The sequence below is a fragment of the Capsicum annuum genome, chromosome 4, assembly GCF_002878395.1.
Source record: "Capsicum annuum cultivar UCD-10X-F1 chromosome 4, UCD10Xv1.1, whole genome shotgun sequence".
Taxonomy (NCBI): Eukaryota; Viridiplantae; Streptophyta; class Magnoliopsida; order Solanales; family Solanaceae; genus Capsicum; species Capsicum annuum.
This window is the reverse complement of record NC_061114.1, coordinates 135,675,836-135,698,879: the sequence shown is the minus strand read 5'-3', so window position 1 is coordinate 135,698,879 and position 23,044 is coordinate 135,675,836. Positions and strand designations below refer to the sequence as shown.

Sequence of the window (23,044 nt, the reverse complement as noted above, 5' to 3'; positions counted from 1 at the left end):
TTAAAATTTTAATTAGAATAAAGGGAGATTGACTATTGTTCAAAGTTGAGAGGAGAGCTTGATTTTTAAGGCAAAGTTGGGAAGGAAAAATGATTTTCACCCTATTTGTCAGTTTAATTACAATGTTAATCACAAGTGTACTGTTTTGGTTGCACAAGTGTGTATATATGTATTGTCTTTTGAAAATATATTAACTAATAAACATATGTTCTTAGCTAATATTACGAAAAATAACAGATATATATTTTTCAAATTAGTGTATTTTAATTAAATTAACCATAAGAACTAAGAATATGTGGTCATTAAGAACATCATGAAATGCACGTTTGCTAAAAAGATTAATATTATAAATATAATGTCATAAAATTACAAAATATTTGACAAAAAGATAATCTATCAGTTAAAATTGAAAAATAAATAACTTGCAATTGAAATATCAAGTCAATACTATTAAAACAAATAACATAAGTTCAAAATTTAAAACAAAAAAGAGTTAATATGATACTCTTTTGTCAAATTTCAACATAGCGTATATAAATATAATTCAAAAGAAAAAGGAAAACGTAAGTATATAACCTTATAGAACAATGATTTCTACTTTAATTAAAAAATTAAAATACCAACACAAGTATGCTAAATGAAAAAATAAACAAAAATAAATAAATAATACGAACTATTGTATGAAATCATAAGTAAAGGTTTGGAAATTAAGAAGGAAATCGAATATAAATAACATTAAAAAAAAAAATACTATTAGGGTGATAAAAATTTTAAAAAAATTGAGATAAAAAATACCCTGCCAATTACACTCAATTACCTGCTAACCAAATAACGACCTGATCAGCCTGACAGGTGGGCTTTCCAAACAGACTACTAATGTCTCCCCCCCAAAAAAACCAACTGTTGCATGCACTCATTTTTCTACAAGTAAATATCTTAGTTATAAGCTCAAAATGAAGAAATGTTGAAAGATCACCAGAAACGTGGAGAGACGACAGTGGGCAATATATTGCAAAGAAATCAATCAGTATTTCCAAAAGTTTAGAAATAGAAAAAGATATTTCGAAAATAAGAAGGAAATGAAATATAAATAACATAAAATTAAAAAAATACTAATAGAGTAATATAAAAAAAAATAGAGATAAAAAATACCCTGCCAATTACCCTCAATTCAATTACCTGCTAACCAAATAACCAACCAAACAGGTGGGCTTTCCAAACAGGCTACTAATACTCTTCCCCTCGACTGTTGCATGCACTCATTTTTCTATATGCTTGAACTCAAGTATTAACCATTCACATAAATGAAGAAATATTGAAAGATCACCAGAAACGTGGTGAGACGACAGTGGACAACATATTGCAAAGAAATCAATCAGTATTTTCAAAAGTTTAGAAATAGAAAAAGATATGACAAGAAAAAGCAAGAAGAAACCAGAAAATCTTTGACTAAATTCATGTCAAAATGTAAACAAAAGTCGAGAGCTTAAGCACCTCAACAATCCTAATTCATTTCATTTTACCCGGTTTCCCTTGTTGCCTGCTGCTGAAGCCTTCCCTGAGCCTTTTCCTTTTTGGTTGCCCTTCTTACCCTTGCTCTGCTTCTTCTTTTTCATTCCATGCTTTCTTGCATCTTTTTTCATTCTTGGATCGACAAGGACTTTTCCCTTGCCAACCTTAACTTGAACTCCCTTCTTCGCCACTACATATTCCCTTTCGGGTTTTTTTGTTGTTGCCGCCTTCCTGTATAGCTGTTCAATCATTTTTCTCTTTGAACCTTCGGAGATTTCAGTTTGATCTGATATTGAGTTAGCTTTCTTCCGAAACTTCTCTAGCTTTCTGTGTGCTGCCAGTTTCTTACGAGCTTTGGCTTCTGCTACCTTCTTTGCAGGCCGAGCATCAATCGCTTTAAATTGAGCTCTCATTGCAGCAATCTCCTCTTTTGTCACGGGTTTCACTGGCTGGTAATTTCTCTTTTCCTCATCAATGAACCACTTAGGCAATCCTTCATCATGAAACATGTATCTGTTGTAAGCATCATCAATCATTTCTTCCCTAGGCCTTTTCTTCAGCATCATCTTTGCGGTAGCCAATATTTCAGCCTTAGTGTCAATATCGTCATCTGATTCATCGGATGATGAATCACTTGAATCAGTAGCAGGAGCAGGTACTATCTCAAAATCACCAGCTGTCTTAGAAGCTGAGACTGGTAAACCACCATTTGTTTTCCTTGTCAGATCCTTAGTTTCTCCCTGCTGTTTATCATTTGTCTGTACCTTGGACTTTTGGGTCTTCTTCGCCCCTCCATCTATTTGCATTTCATCTTCACTGCCATACTTGTCCAACAAATCTTGCTCTTCAGTTTCAGCAAAAACATCCTGAGTAAACCACTGCTTCACCATCTCCTCCTGAGGTGGTGCATCCTCGAGGAGTACAACAAGAGGGTTGACTTCATCATCTTCCTTGTCACTCTTGGAGTCTTGAGCAGAATGAGTCAACATGCTATCATCATTGCCCTCCTGGAAAAGAAGAGCAGCACTACCATTAATGCAAAGAATGACAGAACATGTGAATAGACAAACCACTTTGTACATATTTTTTTTAGCTGATTTATGAAATGCACATGGAAAATTTAGGACAATGATCAAAATTTGATTCAATCCTTCTATGTAATCCTTGTTTAAGGCTAATGAGGATTTAGTTTAATCAATTTGAATTTGGCTCATATTTTGGTACTGGATCTTAACTAGGATTTAGTAAAGTCTAATTTACCCAATTCACAATCTCGGTTATCTTTATTTAAAATTTGCATGCAACTATATTACATGTTACATGAAATAAATTGTTGTAATATAAGAAATAAATGTAAATCATAACAACTAATTAAGTATCAAGTATGTAGGAAGGAGATTATGTTGTGCCCTAGTACTCCCTGGGGCACACAATCCAGATTTGGAGTCTTCTACAGATTAATTTTGATTCAGAAAAACAGGATTTAAATCTTTGCCAAACTAGATTTTGATTCAGAAAAACAGGATTTAAATCGTTGCCAAACTAAAACAAAGCTCAAACAAGTTAGCTCCTACTAAACCCAGCAGAGAATGATCAAACAAGTACTAACAGAATGACCCCAATAGAATTTTTTTCACAGGTACTTGTTGAAGGAAACAAGAAACTCAGTCCCAACAAAAGGAAACAGGAAAGAATTAAGGAGAGTATGTACAAATGAGAATTTTATAGTGCAACTTAAACCTTGCTCACCTGCAGGAGTTGACCATCCTTCAAGAGAGCTTGTTTGGATAAATTTCTCTGTTTTGATTTACCTTCCACTTTACCCAAATACCGTTCATAAGCCTCATCAAATAATGCCTCTATATTATCATCATGTCTGAAAATGAAGGGGGAAAAAGAACTTGTAGCTTTAAAACTATACAGGCAACAATCAATTTTAGAAGCAGATCCCCAGAGAGCTGGCCATAATACCTTCTGCGTTCGTCTTCAGAGTCCAGATCACTGGATGAATGCTCCTCATCACATTCATTGTTTTCATCGCTTACCTCAGTAGCTTCTTTATCATATTCATTGTTATCAACAGCTACGAGATCTTTCTTTCCCTGAAATGTTTTTTCAAATTCGTGTGAAGCATATTATTAATAAATGGGGTAGCAGACTCTTCACATAGCAGTAAAGACAAATTAAATTGGGTGATGAGAAACATTATCATGATTAGTGATGACACAAATCTCTATATCACGTATCTAACAATGGAAAGGATTTTAAAAATAGCATGTCAAACCTTTAGTCTCAGAGTAAGGCAGTCTACCCTATCAGAAAGCATTATTATTTTACTGATTATAGTCGATAGGGTTCAAAAGAAAGGTCATGAAAGAAGGGAAAAAGGAAAGATAACCTTTAGGGCCAAAGGCATCGACAGACACTCAAACTTGTTGCCAAAATTCACTTAGACACCTAAACTAAGGCCTGTTCCTATCAGGCCCCTAAACCCCCCACATTTTATTCCAATTGGGCCTTTTTTTTTTTCCCTATTCTCATCAGATGTTTGTGCGTCTCCAAACGCCGCTGATGTGGAAAGTTGTTCCACTTAAAACTCTTCACGTGTATAAATGCCGTTGATGTGGAAAGTGTGCCCTCCCCCCCCCCCCCCCCACATTCATCTTCTTCCTCATTTTTTCTCTTTCATATTTTTTTTCTCTAACCACAAAACTCAATTTTTTTAAAATTAATTTCAAATATAATCTTTTATGACACACTTTCTTTCTTTGAATTCTTTAATAATTTCAAATTCATACTAAGCTTATCGGAAAACATGGAGTTTCGTTGGAAAATTATTTTTACCCATTTTTTTGTTTTGTACCATTTTCCATTCCCCCCTCACTCCCATGGCTACTATGAGCTCTCCATTTCGCCCTCACTTCCATTTCAGACTCATTTTCCATTTTGTGTTCAAAATTTTTAGATAAAATATGTGTTCCAAGAAGCAATTTTCTTCGAGCAATACCACAAACAAATGTTGATCGTGTTAAGGCTGCCCGTGACAACAAGAACATGAGAATTATTCCAAGGTATACACCCACTTCTGATTTTCCGGCGAGACAAAATGCATTCCTCGGAAAATTTCTCCGACCAATCACCAACGAGCTATAACCCGGCTCACAAAACTTCGATCCACACTAAATCAAACAATGTCGATTAGACAATCAAACAACAACACAAAGAACCCACGCCATAGGAAAACTAAAATGAAGTAATATTGGTAAGAATTTTTTTTTTTAAAATATGGAACTTTGAAGGAAAGAAGACGACGACTAAGGGCAAAGATATCAATGGGGCAAATGCTAATCTGTGAAAACAATTCAAGTCCATAAAGGAAAGATTCCACCACAACAGAGAAAGGTAAAAGATTGAGTTTGTTTTTCTTTCTTATGAAGATGACGACGGGGGGTTTGGGGGGGGTTTTGTTTGGTTTTCTTTTTCCTTTTTATATTAATAAAATAATATTAAAAGAAATAATATTAAAAGAAAATAATTGAAGTATAAGTTTTTTAATTAAAAAAACGTGAAATATTTTTTTCTCCGTTTCACGCGCTCAAGGAACACACTCTCCTTGCCAAATCAGCATAGGTACCAATTTTAGCACTTGAGGTGTCTAATAGAAACAAGCTTTAGTTGAGGGGTCTAAGTGAATTTTCGGAACAAGTTTAGGTGTCTGCCGATGACTTAGGCCTAACCTTTAGCCTCTTGCTAAATAATACCTTTAAAAAGTGGTCCCATTTTGGGAAGCCAATAAGGATATCGCTCCTACCTTGCATTTTATTCAAGATTGATGCTTCCACCTTCAAAAGATGTCTCTTTCTATGCTTCCACCTTATTCAAAAGATGTCTCTTTCTTTTTCTTTTATTATATTATATGATAACCCCATCTCACAGAGAGTTTTCACACTTAGTCCTGTTTGCAGCCTCTTAAAATCCTGATCTGCCATGGTCCAGAGAAACAATTCTTCAAGTGCCTTTCCTCTCTCTTCTCTGTGTTCTGTTCATTACTGCCATGTTATGTATGATCCAAAGTCACTCCAAGAAATTACTCTTCAACAGTAGTCCTGGAAGTATCAACTTCACTGTTATTTCTCCCTATTTTCATTTCTGCTTCTTTCGTGCAATTCTGGGTAAATGGTTATGGAGATTCAGGATTGAGGGAGAAGCTTTATGGTGAGGGATGATTGTGGATAAAAATAGGGAGTAATGTAAGTGGTGGAAAAATCATGTGACTACTATGCCTTCCTGTGTTGTGTGTGGAGGAATATAATGAAGGGGTGGGAAGCCTTTTCATGAAAACATTGCTTTTAAGGTTGGGATTGGGAATAGAGTTAGTTTTTGGGGGCAAAAGTGGTGCAGAAGCTTGGCGCTAAAGGATGATTTTTCCGGTTTTGTATAGGGCATCTTGCCAAAAGTAATTGTCTATTAAGTGAATTAGTGCTCAAGGGAGGGGGGGGGAGTTTTACGATTTGAGGTTCAGGAGGAATTTCCAGGATTGGGAGGTGCGACCGAACTTCAAAGATTGCTAGCTTTATTTCACAGGCTCTGCGAGCCAGTTGAGAAACCCGATGCTTTAGTTGGGAGTAGGAAAATAGCACTGTGTTCTCTACCAAGTCCTATGTGAAGCTTTTGGTTAGGGGAGAGGACAGTTTCCCGTATGATTTGGTTTGGATACTTAAAGTACCGAGCAAGGCGTGCTTCTTCACCTGGCTTTCTTAAGTTGGTGTTTCCTACGTACGGAGGCAGGCGAGGATGTGGATCATATTTGTTCGGAAATGAGTCAAAAATACCCCTCTAATTTACAAGTTTAGTTTACCCCTAATTATACTATATAGGACCAAATATACCCCCGTCATTAAGAAACTCAACAAAAATATCCTTCTATTTAACGGTTATCTGCCATGACCTTTTAAATTTTATGTGGCCTGACATTTGGGTGAGGTGGATGCCACGTGGCAAGTGAGCTCACAACCAATATTTATTTTTTATTTTTTAATTTTCATTTCAGAACTCATTCTCCTCCTCTAGAAACAGACCCATCAATGAAAACTTTACCAAAACCTCAAGAATTCCAAAACCCATGTCTTTTTACATCCCCAGATAGCATAGATCCAACAGTTCAAGCTGTAGCAATAGCAGCAACTCTAACCACCACCACCATCACAACAATGGCCTTCACCACCATCGAAACCCAACACCTACTACTACACCACCACTACCACCAGAACAACCCATCACCAGAGAACTGCAATGCTGGAGATTCCGTCTCCGAGCATTCTCGATTTAAGGCGCGGGCGCTTAACCCCAATGTTCAGGGAAGTGTGATGCGGAAAAAAGCGACATGGTTCTACATCATGCATTACGCGAAGCGATGCGAGCGCATCATTAAAGTGAAGCAGTGAAGAAGAAGGCGCAGTAGTGGTAGTTGACAGTGAAGAAGAAGAAGTCACAGCAGTGGACTTCAAAGTTAAACTTAGAAAATTGCAGCAGTGGTAGTCACTGCAGTACTTTTAAAAAAGAAAATTGAACCTAAATATAAAAGCAACATGGTGCGCTTGCATCAGCCACATGCAGCGAGAGGGGCTTGCATCGCTTCGCATCGTCGCATAATGCAACGATGCGAGCGCATTCCGGAACATGGCTTAGCCTGGTAACTCCTCTCATACCCTTCGATTTTTTAATTCATTTCAGACTGAAATCTAAACAAGGCATGTATCCCTGATTATCTGGTTGCTTTCAGATACTTTCTCCTCCTCGGAAAAAGTTACCGACCACCCCATGAACCAGTAAGGGCACCATTGCTCCGGTGGATTGAGTAAATGGTTCATCTTGAACAGAGCTTAATCCTGATGATGCCATTGCCAAAACAAAGACCAAGAACAGAAGAGGTGAGAAGAAGTTTCGGGGCGCAAGAGTAAATTTTGGAAAGGAATTGTAAATGTGATCAACAAAATACCAAAGAAAGTGAGTATAACAAGTAGAGAGATGAAACATACAGAGAGAAAAGGGTGTTTGGGAGATTCTTGAGTTCTTCCTGGGTGACTAATGGAGAAATTAAATGGAGGTAGTGAGGGCAAATGAATGAAAAATGATGGATTTAGGGAGATTAATAATGAGCTCTTGGAATTTCTCGTCAAAAATGATCGCCTGTGGTTGAAAAATGAATCACTAAATTAACTAAGAAAATTGGAAACCAGATTGTTGAAGGAAGAGAAAAGAAATAGAAGAAAAGGAAAAAGGAATAAAATTTGAACTGAAGAAAAAATGGAGGTGAGGTGACATGCCACGAGGCGTCCAGCTCACCCATAATCAGGCCAACATCAGATTTTAAAAGGTCATGGAAGACAACGTTAAATCTAAGGGTATTTTTGTTAAGTTTCTTAACAAGAGGGGTATATTTGGCCCTATAGTATAACTAGGGTCAAACTTAACTAATAAATGAAAGTAAGAGGGTACTTTTGACTCTTTTCACTATTTTGTTACATTGCAAACTAGCCACAAGGTTATTGTGGATATATCTTTAGATGCTTTGGTGTTTCTTGGGCTATGCCAAAGTCTGAAGGAGTGATGTTCAACTGGAAGATTGGAGATGGGGAAGAAGGTGCAAGGCTTGGAATGCCCTCTTGCTTTTTTGTGGATCATTTGGGGAAAAAAAAATAGGAGAGCTTTTGACAGGGTGGAGATGAGCTTTGCTCAATTGAGTAGTAGTCTCTGATCCCTTATCTTCTTTTGATGCACCCATGTAGTTCCAATTTGTATAGAGGAATGAGCTTCTTTTGGAGAGAACCGTATTTTGTAAGTTTCTTGTATTCGTCCATGATAGCCTTGTCATTATCAATGATATCTTTTACTTGATATAAAAATACACCCACACTTCCTCAGAATGCTCTGAGATTTCCCCAACAATAGGATGGTCAACCAGATGCACTTTCTATGTACTTATTAGTGGATACCATAGGCTTTTGAATATCCATAAGTTAGGGAAATATCCCATATTGCTTATTGAACAAATGTGGAAATAGCAATGGTGTGCATTCCTGAACATTCCTTGTTTTTTCGGTTCAATATTTTGCAAAAACGAGTGAAAAATATAAAATTGGGGGAAGGGTGGATTTCACTTTCCTCGTTTTCTCTATCCTTGAAATTCCAAACCTCATCACAAAACCTCAAAAGCTCATCTTCCTTACTGTTGTTACCACAAACCACGTACACCTCCCAACACCACCCATTGCACCTTTCTATTTACTTATCTGAACTAATTACATCATTGGATAATTCTTTAGGTATACATCATTGGATAATTCTTTAGGTATGTTATGAACATATGAACTCAATAACAACATCCACATCCGTGAAATGTCGGACTACATAAAAATGTTATGGTTTCTAAAGATCATTTTTACTTCTATCCACTGGAAGACTGTAGAGCAACTTGACAACTATAAGAAGGAAACAGAACAATTTTCTAAAAAAAAAAAAAAAGAAGGAAACAGAAGAAAGAAACAGTCAAAAGTCACCAATAACATCCGGTGAAGTGAAGTACAGTAATTAAACCAAAAAATCAGGGAGGCCTGTGCATCAGAGATCTAGCTACTTATAGCAAGTGCATGTTGATGAAGAGGTTATAGTCTTATAGAGATACAACTCAGAAGAAACAATAGTTCCTAAAGTAATAATTAGAGCCATATTCCAAAGCAACTTGACAATTATGACAAGGAAGCATTCAAAGTCATCCTTTCCTCTCTTTTCCCTTTTCTATTCTTGGATAGAATAAAGGAGGATAAAAGAAATTGTGTGTGACTTCCTTTACTAGTTCCAGCAACAGGTAAATTTTTTGTTGTTAATTCTCATTAGCTTTTTTTTCCTTTTCTTTCAGAATGTAAGATTTATGGTGTGTTTGGTATGATGGAAAATATTTTCAATGGAAAATGTTTTCTTGGAAAATGTTTTTATGGAAAATAAGTTGGTTTTCTACTTATTTTCTCATGTTTGGTTGGTGAATGGAAAATATTTTTCGGAAAATATTTTATGGTGTTTCGTTGGTGAGTAGAGAATATTTTATAGAAAAATATTTTCTAGTGTTCGATTGATGAGCGAAAAAATATTTTTTAGAAAATACTACTATCTGTTAACTAGTATATCAGTGTCTCTAGCAACTCAACAATTTGTAAGAACTAATTTAAGCATAACAAATAATATCAATATCGAATACTAAAATATTACAATCACTAAATTTAAACAACTATTAATTAACAAATATGGGAGACACTTTTCAATATTTTGTTAGGACAATCTCAAGATACTACAATTAATAGAAATATAACAGAACGACAAACTTATTCAACCTCGTGAAACAAGTTACATCGATAACAAAATGAAATATTCAATTAACAAAAGTAACATAAGTAAGTCTTCCTCTATGCATATGAAAATAACAATATGTTCAACAAATTGAAAATGGAAAAAATTTGGGCTTCATTATTTTTTATTTCAAACAGTGAAAAATTGAAGCAAAGCACAGTGAAAAACATTTTCGAGTAATGTAAATTTTTGAGAAATGTAAATTTTTTGAGTCATGTGAATATAAGTGTTGTTGGGGTGGGAAGTGAGGGTGAGGTCATAAGTCACATTTGTCATTTTCTGGAAAATGGCTTCCCTTGGCCCATGAGGGAAGTCATTTTCCATCAAATGGTGGAAAATAAGTTGTCTTGAAAAATATTTTCCTAAACTTTTGTTGCAACCAAACAAGGGAAAATCGGAAAACATTTTCTGGAAAATATTTTTCATCATAGCAAACACACCCTTATTGATGAAAACCAGCAGAAACCAGGAAAATGTGGGTATACATACCCTCCTTATGTCTTTACATAAGCAACAATAACCTATTATGGTAGGTATCTTTCTCAAATCATCTACTTTCAGAATCGCATCCCACTTGATGCACCCAGGAAAAAACCCACCCTTCAACCATTCACTCCACAATGATTCTCAAAGGTGTCATCAAATCACCTCAATGAATGGTGTTTATAATATAACTTCTTCAAAAATCATTTTGAAGATGATCTTCTTTATACTAATTCGCCATCCCCCTAAACTGTGTGGCTATATAACCTTTGAAGGAATGTTTCCATCTCAAATTTTAGATCCTGTAAAGATGTGTCGAGAATTACATCCCATAATCCATACACACCAGAAAACCTTGTACGTTCCTTACTATGAAACTCTGCTATTGTAACATTCCTGGCATTTCTAAGAAAGAATCCCAAAAATTGGTCAACCATCCTTCAATTTTGTGTTACATGCCTCGTCTCTCTAAGAAAAAAGAATGTTGTGTTAAAACACGGTACGTCAAGCCAAAATCTCCATTTACCATTTCCAAGTGAAAAGCAAGAAAAATTCAGAAGACTTTTTTAACATCATAATCACCCCTTGGACCCTTTTTCACCAGCTCGTCCAGTAAGTTAAAGTGACCCCTTCAGAGAACAACTCATGTTGATCACTCCTATGAGAAAGATAAGAAAAGAATATTATTTAAATTGTTGTTACTACATTATTACATTGAGGCTCTATTTACAGACACTACATTATAATCCTTTTCCAGGTAGGTTTTTATATGTTATTCCTATTCCTACTCATATTCTAACACTCCCCCTCAAGCTAGTGCATAGAAGGCATATGTACCACGCTTGTTATAGATGTAATTAATACGAGGATCAGTGAAGATATTTGCAAGAAAACTGATAAAGACTGCTATGGACAAGAAGCAAAAAAAAAGTGACGAGGGCTCGCTTCACAAAAGCGAGAAGCCTGAAGCGAAGCGCACGCTTTTTTCCATTAAAGCGCTATTTAGTACAAAATTTAAATATATTAAACATGCATAAATAAATAACCAAGATCTCAATAAATAACATAATCATTCAATACTCAAATTAAAAAGAGAATAGATAGTCATAACAAGCATTCAAGCAAACTACTAAAATACTAAAAATCAGTCTTGCGTCTTAATCAACCAACACAACACAAATAGAGAAACCAACAATAGAGAAAAGTTTAGAACTTCTATTTTACATCCTATTCCTCAACAAGATCTCTCCTGAAGTGTCATCACACTATTATCTTGAACAATACCTCCCTCATCATCAAAAGCCTCATCAACAACTACTTGAACCTGCTTTTTCCTTGCCCCTTAAAGTACTCCTCCTAAGGCCATAAACACTTTCCTCAACACCACTTGCTGAAGCAACATGGCCATAAGTGAGATCTTCTCCTTCATATACTTCATCATCTTCATATTTGAAGGGCTCCCGTTAACCATTCATTTGCATCATCAACATTATCCAACATAATTGGATCAATGGTATCACGAGCATTGTAACGATGCATCAATGTTCTATTATATTTGATGAACACTAGATCATTGAGGCGTTTCAACTCAAGCCTATTCCTCATTTTAGTGTGAATCTGCATAAGTTGTAGAAAGTAATTAATAGGAGTACTTAGGACAATTAAGATGCTACTTAGTTTTTAGTAGTAATGTGATGTAGTTTCTCACATGTTCATACACGCTCCAATATCTCTCGCAACCGGATGAGCTACAAGTTAAACTTTGAACTCTAATAACAAACTGTAGCAAGTTTGGGAAGTTATGGCCATATTGCATCCACCATTCAACTATAGAAGAATTATTTTAATAGTTAAGCTTTAAACACAATTATAAGTTGAAATGCTCACCTGGTGACCTTAAGGTTCTAGCTTTAATGGTTGATTCCAATACAAGTAGCCCATCAGCTTTCATGTATCTACCAAGCTCCTCCACTATTTTGTCTATCAAAGCTTTATTTGGGACCATCCTTTCAAGATATGCATGATATCCCAACCACATTTCTTCATCCAAAGCCTTCATCTCACTTCTTTTATAATAGAGCTCGAGGTTCAAAATATGTGTCGTTGCATGCAAAGGTTGATGAAGTTGATCCGTCCACCTTGCATCAATAATTTCAAAAACCTTCTCATATTTCCTTTTATCATAATCATATGTCTTTTTAATACTTTCTTTTGCTCTATCCATGGCTACATAAATGTAGCCCATTGGTGGTTTGTTCTCTCCATCCACCAAACGAAGTACAGTAATAGAGGACCACCAACTTTAAGTGCTTTTACAGTGTCATTCCAAAAAGATGGACTAATGATGTGTCTAGCAACTTCTTTCCCAAGAGCTTCCTTTGCATAAATACTCTCATTCCATTCATTTGACATGAACAAGGTTCGCAAATTTTTCTTTTACATATAAAAACTATACGAAGTCAAAAAAGTTGTTGCAAACCTTGTCTTCGTAGGTTTTACGAGATTTCTTTAGTTTGTGTATCTCCTCATCATGTTCATCAATAATGCCCTTTGACTGATATAAGAATGTATCTTAACAACCTTAGCAAAAACTGTTCAAAAAACAGATTTAGTAGTTAGTAAACTAACTATAGATAACTAATATGAAAATTGAAAAGGAAAACTGAACCACTTATTCACCTGTAGAATATGGGGCTTCCTGAAAATGTCACCAAACATTAAGTTGATACAGTGAGCGGCACAAGGAGTCCAGAAAATATACGAGTACACTCCCTTCAACAATTCACCCTTTTTCTTATTCTCACTTGCATTATCAGTGACAACTTGCACCACATTTTCCTTCCCAATTTACAAGATTGTATTCACAAACAATTTGAACATTTTAGTAGCATCAGTAGAAAAGTCACTAGCACATCGGAGAATTCACCAAAACATTGATTACCATTTTTCCATTTTTGGTAGTCCATTTATCCATCATAATGGAACATCCAGAGTTTTTCAATTGAACCTTATGAGCTTCAACAATCTTATTTGTTTTCTCCACCTCACTTTTTAGACAAGGAACTCTAACTTCATGATATGTTGGGGGCTTCATTCCAGGACCATATTGGCCTACTGCTTCAATAAATTCATCAAAACTCTCGGAGTAATTAACACGATTAGAAGGGAGGCCCACGTCATACATCTACCTTGCAAAAGCGGATACGGCGCGGTCCCTTGAAATCTTCCTAGAAGATGCTAAATCAACGGCTCCGAGTTTTCTTTTTTCATTGGGTAGTTGTGGGAAATAGATAACTATAGAACCTTTAACATTGCTAGCGGTGGATTATCCACTCCCGCTAGTTGAAGACTTCCTATGGTATTTTGAAGGCCATTGGCATATTCACTTCAATTTCATCATTCTCCGTTTGATCATCATCAACAAGATCAACCATTGCTGCATCATGCCTCATTTGAGTCTTAAGCTCAATTTTTTTCCTCATGTACTCCTTCATTTCTTCCTTAACAGCATTCGAGACTTTTGGACATACAATGACACCTTTGTAACCACCAATGAGATGTTTTTTGTGACGAAATATTCCACTGTTATATATATTCACAAAAAATACATTTTATTCGTGTGTTAGTATTGCCTATTGCAATTCCATACGCCCAAGCTGGATCTCTTTTTTGCGCCATTGAGTAAAGAAATATACTACCAAAAAAAAAACAAAATAATAAAAATATATACTGATAAACAAAATTCAGATTACATACAGCAAAAAAAAAGTAAAAGAAGAAAAACAAAGCTGGAAGTCAGATTACATGCAACCAAAAAAAAGTAAAAAGAAAAAAACAAAGTTGGAAGTTAGATTACGTACAACTAAAAGAAAGTAAAACAAAACTGGAAAACAAAGAAGAAGAGAAATAGAGAAGAAGAAGAGCAAAAAAAAACAGAGATAAAAAAGAGTAATAAAGAAGGAAAAGAAATAGAAAACCCTAATAGGAGAAGAAGAAGAAGAGAAGGAGAAATAGAGAAGAAGTTGCATACCTTCAAAAGTTGTTCCAAAAAAGTCGCAGCAGCAGCAATGCAGTCGTATAGTCACTTAAGGGTTTTAACTAAAATAAATTAAATAAAGCAATAAAACCCTAAAAAAACAAAAAACCTTAAATATCCACTTAAGTGAGCTTTTCTGCGCTTTTTGTGCTTCAGCACTTCTCGCTTCTAGACATAAAGCGAACGTTTTTTTCTCGCCCCAACGCTTCAAGTGTAAAAAGCAACCCACTGTCGCTTCGCTTCACTTCACGCTTTAAGCGAGCGCTTTAGCGCTTTTCACAACACTGCCTAGGAGGCCTCAATTGAAAAGGAACAAACTGAAAAGTGATCCAAACAGTAGTAAACATCGCCGAAAAGTCGATCTGTCGCTAGAAAATTGCCGAAAACTGGTATCTCGAATTCAAGAGATGAGTAGATCTTGAACAAAAAAAAGTCACCGTAAACCTAGCTGGAACATGCTCACACGCCAGATTATTAGATTTGATAGCTAAAAAGTGGTCATAAGCTTAAAGGTAAATTGAAGGTGACGGAAATGTGGATGTTGTGATGGATGTGTGGGCTTACTAGAGATGATAAGGTTAGAAATGAGACTATCCGAGAGAAGGTGGGAGTGGCTTCGATGGAGGACAAGATGCGAGAAGTTCAGTCGAGATGGTTCGAACACATGATGAGGAGGGGCACGGATGCCCCAGTTCGTAGGTATGAGAGGCGAGCTTTGGATGATTTCAAACGAGATAGGGGCAGGCCGAAGAAATATTGGAGAGAGGTGATTAGACGTGACATGGAGCAGTTACAGCTTACTGAGGACATGACCTTGATAGGAAGGTCCGGAGGACGCGAATTAGGTTAGAAGGCTAATACATGTAGGTGGGTCGTAGTCGGTAGTTAAGAGAGCTTTGGGATAGCCGTGCTGGTAGTCTTAGGGCGCTATGTCCATAGGTTGGAGCTGCTAGTACGAGGGTATGGGGTGGGGTATCTTTGGTTCGTTAGTGTAGGGTATTACTTTATGGGTGTTACATTTTTGTCATTCCATCTTGTTTCATGCTTTATAACTAATTTGTTCACTATTCTTTGTCTGGAGCCGAGGGTCTATCGGAAACAGCTTTTCTACTTCTCCGGAGGTAGTGGTATGGACTACGTACATTTTACCCTCCCCAGACCCCACTGTGTGGGAATGCACTGGGTTTGTTGTTGTTATAGGGTCGAAATGATGGCACGACCCTACTGAGAAATAGAAATTACATGGGCAGGGTCAGAATAACAACACGACCCTACTGGAAAATAGAAATTATATAGGTAGGGTGGGAAGATGGCACAACCCCTATTGAAAAAAAAATTATATGGGTAGGGTCAGAATAATGGCATGACCCTACGCAAATCAGATTTGAGGAGTCACCAAGAAGACACATGGAACTACACAAATAAGATCTAAGGAGTCATCGAAAAGACGCACGATGCTATGCAACTCAAATATGAGAAAGTAGTCCGGAAAGATGCACGGTGCTAGCAAATCAAACATGAAAAAGTAGTCACCAAAAAGATGCACGGTGCTATGCAAATCAAATATGAGAAAATAGTCACCGGAAAGAAACACGATAGTCCAATCTTTTGCTAACACAATCATTGGCCAGACGGGCAGCATATATGAGTAATAGCCACCCGCCGACAGCAGAAGCTCTTTGATTCTCTACCAAGTTCGTAGAGGCTCTAATACCATTTTTTAGCTCTAAAGATTTCAGGTTCTGACATTCAATAACATCCAAGTTTCCCGATGAATAATAACTAGAATCAGAATAAGACAAGTGTTCAAGAGTTGGTGCTCTAGTTTTAACACGTTCATTTTTAGTTGCCTTTATGGAAATTGACTTGATCTTTTGAAGATTCAAAAGATCAATCTTCTCAAAGATTGACAGCGTGTCGCACCACTAGATAATGAAACATCCATTGGATCGCAATTACTCAGAACCAATTCTCTTAAATATTTCGACCAACACTTTGATGATAGGAAAAGGGTATGATCGATTCTAGCAATAAGGATTTCCATATACAATATCTTTTACACCATTCTAAAGAGCCATGTCAAGCCACATATTAATCCGCATGTAAAACTAATCATTATCACTGGATCTTGAACAATTTAAGAGTTCAAACTTGTTAATAGGGATTTTGTCTTCCCTGTATCTCTATGATTACATCCACTATTTATGCACCTCTGGACATTGTGAATTGTAAGTTGGGAAGAGTCGATCAGGCTTGTAGACATGTTTTGGAGAGAATACTCATCCGAGAAACTTCTTCATAACTAAAATAACTGAGTATTTTTTGAATGAGGCAAACAGGCAATATGTTTATTGTGGCACTGTGTTCTAGCAATGTTTTGGCTGATTGAATGAACAGTAATGTATGTTATGAGGCAAACAAGCAATATGTCTGCTCTAGCCATGTTTTCTAAAATATTGTTTTCTAAAAGACCTTCATTCTCTAAAATATTGTTTTCACCCCTTTCAATAGCTTGACCGAATGGAGAACATGCTATTAGAAATCTAGGAACATAACTAATACTATGTTTGGTAGCTTTTAGTTAATTTGTATAAAATTCAGCATACAGCATAATCTCAAATGAATAAAAATAGATATAAACTATTAAGCAATTTACATATTATTTTGTGTCGATTGCAGATGGAAAATCTAAATCTTACGTAACTAAATCCTACCTCAACCTCAAAAGCTAGCTCATGAGAGGAGGATTGCCCAAGTCCATATAAGGAGACCAATTACCCATCCCTTTTTCGATGTGGGATACTTAACACTCCCTCGCACGCTCAGGCCTTGGCCTTGTTAACTGGAGTGTGAACAATACATGGGGGCCCAACATCGGTGAACAAAGATTTGAGATGGGTCTGGCTCTGATACCATGTGAGAAATATAAGAGAAGAATATTATTTAAATTGTTGTTACTACATTATTGCATTGAGGCTCTATTTATAGACATGACATTTCAATCCTTTTCCTAATAGGACACTACATTATAATCCTTTTCCTAATAGGACACTACATTATAATCCTTTTCCAAGTAGGATTCCATATGTTATTCATATTCCTACGCATATTCTAACAACTCTCATATGCTTTCAGAATGTTGTTCAGCTGTCAAGACTCAGTAGAATAAATTCTTCTTATCAGGAAATGCTTCCCCCTAAAGAATCATCCAACCCTGCTCCCAGAAATTTCATAACACAAACTTAAAGAATATATAAATAAAACAAACCCAACAAAAATTAGAATAGATAAGAAGAGATTGTATCACATAACAATTATTTCAGTTTTTAGCTATAATATCCAGTTGAAATCTAGATGTAGATTTTCTTAAATACACAAGACCCCATCTGCTTATGAGGAAGAACAGAACTTTCAACCAGATCAACTTTAAGGAAAACCGATTTCTCTATAAAAGTTGAAAACTTCAAATGATATAACAAGGAAACAAAAGCGTGAACATACCTTGATGGAAGATAGAGAAAACAAATCCTCATCAACATAACCATCCTCTGTCGCATCTACTTGTATCCCAAGTGCCTTGCGTGCTTTCTCCTGCAATCAGAAGAATTAAGGGAAAACAATCAGCGAAATAGATCCCATGTAACTACTTCATGATGTTAGGAAAGAAACCGAAGTTGTTAAAGAGTACATATCAATTCAAGAAACCGGCCCCAGAGCTTTGGTCTACTGGTAAGAGTACAAGAAGTGATGTGTGAATTAGGTGCACGTCACAAGTTTAAACTTACCGCAGAGAAAAGCATTGTATTTTAAGTGGAGAAGGGTAGAGGGAGGGACCCATCATCCAACGAGTTTCAAACCAAGCGCCGCCGGACTCAAAGATTTTTCGTTTATACAAAAGAAATCAAAGAAATCCATGGAATTGCTAAGACTTCAACCAAATAATAATTACTAGCAAGTTCTCTTTTTCCACAATGCCAGGTGTGAGTTTTAGTTATTGACTGACAGGCAATCAAATAAGTATTCAATCTGGCTCAACTTTTCCCAGGCTGTAGTTCAACTAATCCTGTTTATAGCTAAGATACCCTGAAGAGAAAATGCTTAAGGGGCTGTTCAGAAGATGGAGAGGAGCCACCATAAGTTTTCTCCAAACGTTGAAAACTTGAGAAGCATGGAAGCGCTTGTTTTCACAAGGGAAAAGCATGGACTTTCACAATTTAAGATACTTGTTTGTCCATTAAGTCTTTGAGCTCAACAGAAAACCATATGTTGGTTATGGCACATTTCTTAACTATGTGTAAGCAACAGCAAACCAAACAAGAAACCGAAAGAGACTTGGTGGAGGATATGCATACACCTTGGCTCGTCTTTTTGCTTGAAGTCTCTTCTCTTTTTTCTGTTTTTTCTCCAAAACATTGGTTTTCTCCTCTATTTCATTGAGAACTCTTTCATCTTCATCTTCATCTTCAACTTCTTTGCTCTCACTTTCAACAACAGTTGTTGAGGTCTTGATTTTTTCAGGAGACAGAGCTTTTCTTATCTGCATACGCCACCTAGCAAAACAAGGCTTGCATTAAAAAATCATAAGAGGAACATAAAATAAAGAGTACAAAGAATAAGGTAATTAAATTCAATCCAGAACTTTGAGCACCCCTAAACAGAAAGGTGCTAAAAAGGCTTCTGTTTTGTACTTTAAGAGATACTTGAAGTCTTGCTTTGCAAGAACACGCAAATCGTCACATAGAGATTTAACCTGACACAAAAACGAAGGGTAAGGCTGACGATAGCAAACAACTTCAGCATCTAGCAAGAACAAGCTACAATAGACCACATGTAATATACCTCCTCTGTTGTAAGAGCATGATCTCTAATGGCCAAACATGCAGGATCATCAAAGCTCATTGAAGTAAATGAACCAAGGACCTGAACAGGGTTTTCGGACCAAACAAATTTTGCGACTGAGCAAACCTTCCTTAATACAGTGGCTCCATCTTCATACCTGCAAGGTTCATTTATACAGATTTCATATAGATGTAAGCGGAGTAGAATAATTCATGCGTCTGAAAATAGAAAGAAGAAACAAATTAACTCAAATCTTCATCCAGATTTAGCTCTAAGAATGGCAAACCCATTAAACTGAATCAAAGATAACATCAATCATTTGAAAGCTGGCAATTAGTTGGAAATTCAAATTTCAATGTAATAGCTATTGGAATGACATCGCCTATTAATGAAGTGGATAACTAAAAAGATGAGTCCCAGTATACTAAGCTAACATTTGACCATAGATTTTAGGAGTAGATTTTGAAAACTTATCTTCAAATATCTGTTTGCCCATGAAATTTGAAATCTGATCTTCAAATATATTCAAATTCCAAAAAAAAACTGGCAGACCACCTTTTGGGTTTTCCGCTCACAACACTTAAAACTCTTTCCAAGTAAAATGCATGTCCAAATTACAAAAATTACAACTACAAAAACTCAAAATTTCAAGCTTCAACTCAAAACCTATGGCTGGTTTCACGTGTTGCCTAACAATTATAGGTTCCAAAACGGATTAGTAGAAATTGAGGCTGGAATTTATTAGTGAGGTAGACTAAACAACCCGTGAGCTTCATTATCAACTCAGTCAGAATTCTCAGTTAAAACATGCAAAGAAAGAGATTCAGAGAGTGAGATCTTCAGCATCAGACCAATCAACAAACATCCACTTTCATTTTTGGAGGAACAAAATCAGTCATAATCCACTGTCCTGGGAGACCATGAAGGAAATGAAGCAGGCGAAGTTTTAGGAAGAATAAAGAATAAACTGCTGAGATGCTGTGGGGATTCCAGAAATAAAACCCCTCAATTGGCCGAAGGCCAGAGCCTCCCCCACACCCCTCTCACGCACATGCACACACTCTCTTCTACCCTCCATCATTTGACAATTGTACACTCTTTTCCGCACTCAAATTACTTAGTAACCTCCCAACCTAGCATCATGGCCCACTGTCAGATGTTTGCTTTACACTTGGCTAAAACTTCCTCAACAAAAATCTCACAAGAACACAAATACCCATGTGGGGAAACCAAAAGAAAAGGGAAAAAGTTATCTTTAGCAAACTGTCTCCCCCTTATATGCATATAAATATACATGTCACTGCATCTGTTCAAATGAATGACCGCCTATTATCATGATTCGGCCAACAAAGACGGATTCAACTTCTTCTCGTAATTCAGGCTCATATGGGAAGCAGGTTAAGCATCCCCATAAGATACTACATCTAGTGAATTGTTTACTTGTCAAAAAGGACGAACATATCATCTGTTTCACTTCATCATTTTCCACTACAAGGACAGATTCTGGGAAGTGTTAAAAGCAGACTGGTTCATTTTACGAAGTTCAGTGCCCCAAAATCTACGCACAAATACCATATCTTTGTCATTTGATTATAGTCAATGGGATGTCACATTCTTTCTCATGGACTAGAAACAATTATTCAAATGCAGATACTTATTCAAATGCATATACACGGCAAAATAGGATATACCCATCACGGTGTCTCTTCTGCTTTGTCACCCCGAGTACATCAATCACCTAAGTAAGTACACGCAAGAAACTCAATAAGATTATAGGAGTGTCTATATGAAAAGGAAAAGGAAAACGTGTGCATCTAGCATGCAAATGAGATAAAGGGGGAGGGGGTGAAGGGGAGAGTGTGAGAGAGGACCATAACGCAAAAACTCTTCCAGTACCTTAGGGGGCTCTTTACCTCCTTGAAAGAGGTGCTTTACATCAAGAAGTCGTGGATCGATCTTGGCAGGAGCTTTATATTTAAAACCTATAATATAAATTTCGGCAGATGCTGAACGACTAGCCAGAGGTTTGTCCACCTCAACTTTCTCAAACAGCTGTAGATGAAATTCAAAAGTGACGAACCATTTGATCCTTGTATACTTGAAAATGAAACTGTGTATAGATGTGGAAAATTACCTGTCTTAGACAGTAAAGAACTGCATTATAATCTTGAGACCTGAAAATCTGAAAGAGGACACCTTATCAGTCTATTGGTTATAACTCTGCTTGTACGAGCATGAGAAAAGTATTTTCATAACAATAGCACTCAAATACACAAAAACAAATATCGAACAGAAAAAGGAATGAACCTAAAAATGTTATTTCAGCTTGCTTTGAAATGTAAATACCAAAAGATCTGACACCGAAGCCAGATTCAACATTGTTAAAAGAGGCCAAGGGCTTCGTTTTGGTCAAATAAGGCAGGACGTATGGCACAATAAAATAATTGATTGGTCATGGAAGACAGTAAAAAGCAAAGAGAACCCTCAGAATGCAGCCAAATACAACATTGACCTGCACTCAAACAATTCAAAAACATATTCACTGATGAAAACAATAAAAAAACTATATATCAAGAAAAAAGACCACTAAAAGAAGATGTTGTATTAAACAGCAAAATTGGCAGCTTCTCGGCCCTCTTCAGTCGGCAGCTATGTTGCCCAGACTCTTCAAAAATGTTGTCGCACCCACGTCGGACCCTTTAAAAATGCATAACTTTTGAAGGATCCAACACGCACCGGCTGGCAATTTTGAATGGGCAGGGTAAACCATATGGAGGAAAAAAATAATTTAAGGCTGTGCTAAAGATAGTGAGAAATCCAAGATCAAAATGACAAGTCATCTACTACTAGAGCTTTCTGGTATTACTCCACATGATTCATATAGGCACAAATAACAACGAAAAACTTAACAAGACCAGTAACCAATTACATAAGAACAGCAGATATCCATTAACTAACTCATCAACGCAGCTCCACAATCTGATATAAAAAGATCCCCGAGCTCATAGTAGGACATAAGGGGTATTTTCCACGTTGCCAAGATTTGTGCAGTTCTTTTAACATAGTTGAAGCATCATTCTTACTTGATTAAGCCAACGTTTGTATGCATAATAACTAGAAAAAAGATTGAATATTTTTGGGAGTACCTTTGTAATAAAAGTCCCTTTAGGAGCCAACAATTCAGTAGCAAGCTTAACAGAATCAACAACCAAAGAATTCTGACTAGTAGCTTCTTTAGCCCAAGCACCACCAACATTAGGGGAACCATCATGAAGAACCAAATCAAAAGCTCTACAGCCATTTTCAGCCATAAGTTTCTTAATAATTGAACGACATTTAGGTGTGGTGATATCATGTTGAACAGAAATAGCACCGCGAATAGGCCTAATTGGGTCCAAATCAACACCGATAACAAGACTACCAACTGGTACATGCTTAACAGCTACTTGCATCCAACCACCAGGTGCTGCACAAAGATCGAGTACTGATTGAGATGAATGTAGAAAGTTGTACTTGGAATCGAGTTGGATAAGCTTCCATGCTGCCCTGGAACGATAACCCTGTTCTTTCGCAAGATGATAGTACTTGTCCAAACGATGTTTTCCTTTCACCTTGCCCATTTGGAGTTCTTTCTTCTCTGTATCTGGGATCGGAGAGTTGAGGCGATTGCTAGGGTTTTGGCGCACAGGTTACGTACCATTTTGTACCTTCTCTCACGTGCTGCTCACGTGTACAACCTAAAAGCTTAATTGGGAAACCGAAAAGGGTCTA

At 36.6% G+C, this 23,044-nt stretch overlaps 1 protein-coding gene across 1 annotated transcript; it reads right to left on the bottom strand.

Annotated features, from left to right (window-relative positions):
• Positions 1 to 1,315: 1,315 nt before the first annotated feature.
• LOC107867970 (pre-rRNA 2'-O-ribose RNA methyltransferase) lies at positions 1,316 to 23,007 on the bottom strand. The gene is made up of 11 exons (XM_016714490.2): positions 22,420 to 23,007; positions 21,408 to 21,455; positions 21,170 to 21,325; positions 20,965 to 21,011; positions 19,274 to 19,430; positions 19,123 to 19,184; positions 18,789 to 18,984; positions 17,936 to 18,025; positions 3,484 to 3,614; positions 3,262 to 3,388; positions 1,316 to 2,519 (listed from the first exon to the last, which is right to left on the bottom strand). The coding sequence occupies exons 1-11, from the start codon at positions 22,891 to 22,893 to the stop codon at positions 1,515 to 1,517; spliced, it is 2,493 nt and encodes an 830-aa protein (XP_016569976.1). The 5' UTR covers positions 22,894 to 23,007; the 3' UTR covers positions 1,316 to 1,514.
• Positions 23,008 to 23,044: the final 37 nt, after the last annotated feature.